Source organism: Cucumis melo, chromosome 8, assembly GCF_025177605.1.
Source record: "Cucumis melo cultivar AY chromosome 8, USDA_Cmelo_AY_1.0, whole genome shotgun sequence".
NCBI classification, from domain to species: domain Eukaryota; kingdom Viridiplantae; phylum Streptophyta; class Magnoliopsida; order Cucurbitales; family Cucurbitaceae; genus Cucumis; species Cucumis melo.
In genome coordinates this window covers 20,073,285-20,081,858 of record NC_066864.1, presented here as the reverse complement: position 1 = coordinate 20,081,858, position 8,574 = coordinate 20,073,285, and the positions used below count along the sequence as shown (strand labels likewise).

Here is an 8,574-nt window from a genome sequence, read left to right as displayed (position 1 = left end):
CGATTGCATCAATCAATTCTTCACTTGCTCTCTCATGCTTAACTTGCTCCGTAACTAAAGTCAAATACACCGACTAGTTCTCCAATTGGTTTAAGGTTGCATAGCGAGATTATGGTTATCTTTTTTACTATCTAGAATTTAAGTTCTATTTGATTTGTGATTTCAACAGGTTTTTCTTTTACCCTCCATATCGCTCTTGCTCATGCTTCAACTTACCCTTGTTCATGCTTCAGCTTGCTCTTGCATTGTGGCTAAAATTAGACCCAAGGTATTTTTTGCTTTGGTTATTGACCCCATTGTGGGGGAGTTTCCTAAGGTATAGAATTGAAATTTGAAAAAAGATCAATTTTGTGAAACTTGTTCAACAATGGTGGGTCGATTTAGTAGAAAATTCAATGGAAGTCCAACTTTTGTAATTAAAAGTTGGAAGTTGAGTGGTCTAAAAAGCAAAATTCATGGCAATGGATGGAACATTTAAAAGAGATATTTTAAACATAATTGGCAGCTGCTATCTTATAAGTAAATTAAAATAAAAGGAGCTTTTACAGGTAACTCTGTCTTTGCATGCATGTTTCTTAAATTTTCATCTTCTCTTTAGTTTTATTTATTTTATATCTTTTCTGTATGCCATGGCGTTATAAGTTTAACCAAAGTTGGCCTTTTTTGTCGTATAATTGTTATATAGTACTGTACACGTTGGGGGGGGCCTCATTAAACCGCCCTAAAAATGTGAAATCCAAATGGATACAAAAAAAGGTACAAACCATGTTTTAATTTCTGAGTAATAAGGAAGGAAAATTAATTAATTCGAAATTCGGAAATCTCGTAAATGAACGTTGACCCTAAAAAAGAATATATATATATATATATATATATATCTATCAATAGAGATTCTTTCTTGGTCCCGAAGCATCAAATTGTCAATAAATGAAATGAAATCCATAACCTTTCATTAAATCCTCATTCCTTGCCGATTTCTCCTTGCCCATTCCCATGGCTCCTCCAAGCCTTCTCGGTCCCCCGGAGCTCTACCACGCCGCTTCCCCTGTCTCACTCCAACCAACGGAATCAGCCCCCGTCTCACTCCAACCAACGGAATCAGCCCCCGTCTCACTCCAACCAACGGAATCAACCCCCTCTGGAGTCCCCTTCGTCGATGCAATGCTCGCCAACTTCAACAACATCAATAACCACTCCGATGACAACCTGCCGCCCATGGGCTTCACGGAGAATATGTCGGCGACCTTTCTCTCCACCGGCAATCCTTGCCTTGATTTCTTCTTCCATGTGGTTCCTGATACCCCTGCCAATTCTTTGATCGACAGATTGAGTTTGGCTTGGAATCATAATCCCTTGATGACGCTCAAGCTCATCTGTAACCTGCGAGGAGTTCGTGGTACGGGAAAGTCCGATAAAGAGGGATACTACACGGCCGCGCTCTGGCTCTACAACTTTCATCCCAAAACCCTAGCAGGTAACATTCCTTCTATCGCTGATTTCGGTTATTTCAAGGATCTGCCGGAGATACTCTACCGGCTTCTTGAGGGTTCCGATGTGAGGAAGAATCAGAAGAAAGAGTGGGGGGAGAGGAAAGGTAAGAGTCGAAAGAGATTGTCGTCGCCTAGGAGAGGGGGGCTATCTGTCAGATATGGAAGCTTCAAGCAAGAGAAACCGAAGACGAGGAAGAAAGAAATTCAATCTTCAATAGACAGGGAGGCCAACATTTCGAAGGCAATGGAGAAATCGAGGATAGAAAAAGAGAAGGCGAGCGCAGAGAGGAAGTTAAGGAAGGTTTCGATGGCGAGGAAGGTTATGGAACGTTTCCAATCTGATCCAAATTTCCAACTCTTGCACGATCGAATCTCTGACTTCTTCACTGATTGCTTGAAATCTGATCTTCAATTTATGAATTCCGGAGATTTCACGAGAATCAGTCTCGCTGCGAAATGGTGCCCTTCCGTCGATTCGTCCTTTGATCGATCGACACTACTCTGCGAGAGCATAGCGCGGAAAGTTTTCCCTCGCGAATCGGATCCAGAATACGAAGGGATTGAAGAGGCGCACTATGCGTACAGAGTTCGCGACAGATTGAGGAAGGATGTTTTGGTGCCACTCCGGAAGGTTTTGGAGCTGCCGGAGGTTTACATTGGAGCCAATAGATGGGATTCGATCCCTTACAACAGAGTAGCTTCTGTTGCAATGAAAAACTACAAGGAAAAGTTCATGAAACACGATGGGGAGCGGTTTGCCCAATACTTGAAAGACGTGAAGGACGGTAAGACCAAGATCGCCGCCGGAGCACTGCTTCCTCACGAGATCATAATGTCTTTATTCGACGGACAGGAAGACGGTGGAGAAGTTGCAGAGCTTCAATGGAAGAGAATGGTGGATGACTTGTTGAAGAAAGGGAAGTTGAGAGACTGTATTGCTGTTTGTGATGTGTCCGGAAGTATGGAGGGGATTCCCATGGATGTTTGTATTGCTTTGGGTCTTTTGGTTTCTGAATTGAGCGAAGATCCATGGAAAGGGAAAGTGATCACATTCAGTGCAAACCCAGAACTTCATGTGATCCAAGGGGACAGTCTGAAATCAAAAGCGGAGTTCGTTAAGACGATGCATTGGGGGGTTAATACTGATTTTCAGAAGGTTTTTGATCAAATTCTCAAAGTGGCTGTAGATGGAAAGTTGAAGGAAGAACAAATGATAAAGAGAGTGTTTGTGTTCAGTGACATGGAGTTCGATCAAGCATCAGCCACCTCGTGGGAAACAGATTACCAAGTTATAGTCAGAAAATTCACAGAAAAAGGGTATGGATCAGCTGTTCCACAGATTGTGTTTTGGAACTTAAGAGATTCGAGGGCGACGCCAGTGCCGGGCAAGGAGAAGGGGGTGGCTTTGGTCAGTGGATACTCAAAGAACTTGATGAACTTGTTTTTGGATGGTGATGGCGTCATTCAACCGGAGGCCGTCATGGAGCAAGCTATCTCCGGCAATGAGTACCAGAAGCTTGTTGTTCTTGATTGATCAATCAAGATACACAATACAATAATTTTGCTGTTTTTCTTTTTCCATTATAGGGAAAGTATAGAAGGAAAAAAATGTAAAAAATAGTGAAGAACAAACCATGGCGTTGTGCTGCACACTCTTGAATTCTATAAATAATATATATTATTTTTTTAAATCCAAAACTAATTTCACTGTTGTTGTTTTACTATCAATTCTTGACAACGGATGGATGGATGGATGGTGTAAATGTAAGAGATACATTCTGTTTCATTCGGAATTGAAGTGTAGATTGTGACTCCTGACTTTTTTTTGAAAGAAAGAACAAGGGAAGTAATAGAAATTTGTTTGGTTTATTTGGTTTGGGATTTCAGCCATTGATATATTATAAATATAAACTGTTATAATAAATACATCTATTTGGTCTTTTGAGAAGAAATGAGTATGAGTTTGAATAGAGAAGATAAGCAGAATGAGATATGTGAAAGGAAAAGATAAGGTTCAAGAAGTTCTAACAATGTTGATGCAAATTGACTTGATTGAGTGGTGCTATAGAAGGCATTGAACCTGAAGTATTAACATAATTCATCATTGCACCTTTCGTTAGAGATTTCTATTTTATTTTTTTCTTTTTATTTAGCATTAACAAAGATTCACAAAGTTGTTGTTGAGCATGAAATATCTTATATTATTATTATTATTATTTTCTTTTTATTCGTAGATCATATTATATCAAAATATGAAATATCTTAGTTATTGTGTTGGGAGAACTATCCATGACAACACATCATGGAACAACGTAAACAAATTTGATAGAGTCGAAAGATTTAAAACAAATGTAATAATATATATCATACATATCTCTAATTTACTCTAACAATAAGAGGTTTCTATTTTTATGGGGAAAAAATAAATGAGCATACAAGCAAAGCCAACGTTAATGATCTATCAACTAATTTTATATTGGTCTAAATTAATCTAATATATATATATATATATATATATTTTTTTTTCATTTAACTATTTTATTTTTAATTCTCATGTTAGAACTATCGTTAAAACTTAATAAAACCAACATTTGTTTGTTATTATAATTTCACATACATTAAATTGACGATATGCGCCAAAACGCTGAAGAATTAGGAGGTTGCATCCCAAAAATGTTTACATCACCCACGAAAGAAATAATATGATTTAAGAAGATATAAGTAGTTTAAGATAAAAAAAAAAGTTCTACAAAGTTCGTAAGAAGAAAATATAAGATATAAGTCCATCGAATACGAAGAAGGAGAGTCTTTTCTTCCTTATGTTTCAGAAGGTCTTTCTTCTTTCTGATCTTCTCTTTCTTCCTCTTGAACTTTGTCTTTGTTACTCGAGTCTTCTTTTCTCTTTCAAGATTGTTAGCCACACGCACTTGTTTTTTGGCTAGTTCGATAAATGGGACTTACGCCTTATACATGAAGCCGTGAAACAATTGTTGAAGGAAGGAACTATTTCCTTAGAATTTGTTCGATCTGAGAAGAACCTGATTGATCCTTTAACCAAAGGACTAACTAGGAAAATACTTATAGATTCCTTAGTGAACATGGGCCTGAAGCCCTACAGTGATCCATAACACTTGATATTGGGTGGTCTATTACGATAGACTTGATGGTCCATAGTCTTTTACTATGTGGTTTGTTGTGATAGACTTGATGGTTTATAGCTAATTCTGTGGATAATACTTAAATGGACTTGATGGATGATACTAAAACCTTTTAAGTGGTCCATAATTCTTATGGATGATGATGAAATCTTTATAGCTCTTTTCGAGTGGTTTGTTTTGACAAACTTGATGAAGCATATAACGTGATAGTGAAGGTGTGACTGCCTTCTATGATGGAGTTTAAATGTCTCTTTCAAAAGCTTTCACGATGACCCAAGGTTCATGTGTATGGCCATAATAAGAACAAATCTATATTGCAGAAATAAAAAGAAGACCAGGCATAAAACGTGTTGTGAAGATCTCAACCAGTGTTATTAAAAGTTCAAGATGTAATTCACTCTCTTTAACAAGGTTGTTGCCTTGTTTCACTATGCATCAATTCAAATCTTTAGAAATTGAATTTTAAGCTTGATATGCTATCTTAGCTTAGAACGAATCGTCAAAATCTTATTCTCATTTGTCTATCCGGTAACTTTGTTGTTACAGTCATTTGTGGGAATTGTTGAAAATGACTTGTGGGTCTAAGCCTATAAGCAAAGTTGATAGATTTACACTTTCATTGTTCTACATTGAAAAATTTAGAAGAGGTGAAAGGGTATAAATAACAAAAAAAGTTTAAGTGGACGACGACGACACACACATACTTTCCTTGACAACAGCTTTGCTCTTACCATTTCCTTGATCTCGTTGCCTCTTCTTAGGGTTCTTCCCTTTTTGTACCATTAAAACCTCAAAATTGGACTTGATGTTCAACTCAGCAGTCTTCAACATCTCATGCAGCTCAATTTAACTCTTCTCCATCCCATGCATATTGTAACTTATTACAAATTGATCAAAAGTATCAGGCAGGGATTGGAGAAACAAATTAATTGAAAGCTCGTGACTGACCTCAAGTCCTAACCTTTAAAGTTGCTCAAGATAACTCGTCATCTTGAGAACATGAGAGCTAACTGGGCTACCCTTAGCCAGTTTGCAGTTGACAAAAGCTTTGATGGTGTTGAACCTCTCTTGTTTTGTTTGCTCTTGAAACATTGCCTTTAATTGACCAATGATCGTGAAGGCATCTATTTCCTCGAATTGCTTCTGAAGCTCCGAGTTTATGTATGTAAGTATGAGGCAGGTGACATCAATGCAGTTATTGTAATGCTTACTATAAGCATTCTTTTGAGTCTTAGTCGCTCCTGCCCCATGTTCCTCATCAGGATAATCCTCAAATTGCGATGCCAGTTAAAGAAGTTAGTCTTGGTCAGTTTATCCTTCTCAAGGATAGATCACATCGACATGCTAGGTACCACATGATTAGTATTTGTCATAATATTCTACATGAAACAAATATGCAGAGCAGATATTAATAATTTTATAAGCACACTCCCACTAAAAAAATCATACCCTCAAATGATCATTCATAATAATGAATTTAATTTAGTGGGCTAAGATCCATATTTCACAAAATTTTAAGGCAACTTTGGCATGATACTCAAAATTAAGTTATTTAGATAGACAACAAACTTATCAATTACATTCACTACAAGAAGTGGGGAGACTTCCGACGCACACAAACGTCGGTGAAAGTGGTAAAGACGTGGAAAAACGAATTGTCGATGCAGAAAAGAACGTCGGGAAGATCATCGAAAGAAACGTGTTGGGAGACCGATTCTCGAAGCGACACCAACAAGGCATCGACAAGAACTAATCCTCGACGTCTTCTTTACCAATGTCTTTGATGCGTCAGCAATAACTAATCCTCGATCAACGTCCACAGTTCCAATGTCATATATGCGTCGGGATAACTACTCCCAACGTGTTTATATTCGACGTCATCCATGAGTCGGGAATAACTATCCTCGATGTGACATTTGTAGCATATTTCTGACGTTCGTATTGTGTCAAAAAATATTTTTAATAAGTAATTTTTATATTTTAAGTATGTAGTATTTTTTTCTTGAAATATTTTCCTGTTATGTTTTTCAATAGAGTCTCTATTTCCTGAAATATTCACATTCGTTTTTGATTCAATTAAAGAAAATTCAAAATAAATTAGTAAATTACGAAATACAAACAAAAATTCAGCAAAAAATTTAATGTTCATAATAAAAATAAGTTCAAAAATTGTAACAACGTTTAATACAAATAAAAAATATTCCTCATTAAAAAAAAGCACAAAGAAAGTCGTATGTCTCATAATGAGCCTTGTACGCCATTATACACCGCGAGTCCTAAAAAGAAACAAAAATGGCTAAGTTTATTACATATATATTCATATCATCACTGTATATTGTCATTTCAAAAACTTAAGAATAATGGAAACATATATACGTGTCACAAAGCTAGGGATCATGTGGTGGTCCTTGTTGTGCCCGAGTTATGTCTTTTATCAGCTTCCGCATTCATTCCACTTCTGAAACTAACGCTTCGTGATTTCTTGTCTATTCTTCAATCCGTTGCATAGCTTGATCAAGCTTAGCCTGTAAATGAAGCTTTATTGTGGACTGCAGGCATGACTTCGTGGAACTGCTCTCACTGATCGTCTTGTGGGCCTTCGGCTTAGGTCCCCAACCAAGGCCTTTTAAGTAGCCTGATCGTCTACCCAACACTATCTCGCATATCTCATCCCCAAAGAGTGACTGACTACCCTCTGAGGTAGGCTGAGACAGGAGTTCTAGCATTTGATGCTACAACAAATTTAAAAACTATCTTTGTAAACAATCTCATCTTATACCATTAAGCCCAAAACCGTTTTGATAGCTTAATTAAGTCTAAGCATGCTCAAGCGTATGAGTATCACCATTACTCCATCTTGCCTAACTCATATAACCAAATACACCTCCACTTTGGTAGAACCTATATCAAGTGATCCGAGCTTTGTCAAGTGCTAACACATGGAAGGTATACAACTTATATTATAAAGAGGGTCATATATTATGTTTTAATATGAAAAATAAGTATATGAAAATTATCCTATAGTCACATATGATAACACAAATAAAACATAACATATAAAAAATGCATTTCACATAACACAATTAATAACTTAAAACAATTTTAAGGCGCTATGATTGGGCAAGACGTCGGTCCCGCTAACCTTTATAGATTTATATAGGTAATATCTTATATTGAAACAAATCAATAGTCATGACAAATTTTAAATCTCTTCTAAACATGTCAACCAAAAGAAAAGGTATATAGAACAAAATCATTCAATCGGATTCATGCAACTTACATATCTCATATGAAATCCAAATTCATATATCCATTTGATAAACACGAAAAGAATTAACATCACATATTAACCAACCAATTCGGTTTCATACATAACATACTAATCGAATCTAAAAAAGTTTTAGCATAGATCTAAGAAATTCACAAACCATAATTTTATCAAACAAAACTGATGTAGCAGATCGACAAATCAGAATAGTGAACGACTAGAGGAATCAAAGTTCTCATATTAATATCACATATCAAAACGTTAATTAATTATAATAAACATAATCGAATTTAATTGTTTATGTGAAGCAACCTGTCTCTGATACCATTGTTGGAAAATAAAGTAGGACTAGACGCAGTGGAATTAACATAAAATTTTTCTCAAACCCTTAGAACGTAAATAGACCATGCATAAACAATCAAATCACGAATAAAAATATCTTTCTGTTGATGTGGGTAGCTCTCCAAGTTCGAATTACCTTTGTACTAATAAGGATGGTCTTCTAAAATCGTATCACTAAAACGCTGCAAAATCACTAGTGTTCTCTGACAATATTTCCAACGTTGAGGAATATCGTAGAACAACCTCGAATGAGATCTGACTTAAAAGGGTAAGAGTCAAAGGCAAATTCCTGACTTCAGGGTTGAGAATGAAGATA

The 8,574-nt window shown here is 36.4% G+C and overlaps 1 protein-coding gene across 1 annotated transcript; it reads left to right on the top strand.

Moving 5' to 3' along the window:
• The first annotated feature begins 903 nt into the window (after positions 1–903).
• On the top strand, positions 904–3,188 carry LOC103486117 (uncharacterized). The gene has a single exon (XM_008443962.3). It carries the CDS (start codon positions 994–996, stop codon positions 3,022–3,024), a length of 2,031 nt encoding a protein of 676 aa, XP_008442184.1. The 5' UTR covers positions 904–993; the 3' UTR covers positions 3,025–3,188.
• Positions 3,189–8,574: the final 5,386 nt, after the last annotated feature.

What these genes read in the sequence shown, in the direction of transcription:
- LOC103486117 (XM_008443962.3), top strand. Translation starts at nt 994, where the DNA reads ATGGCTCCTCCAAGCCTTCTCGGTCCCCCGGAGCTCTACCACGCCGCT.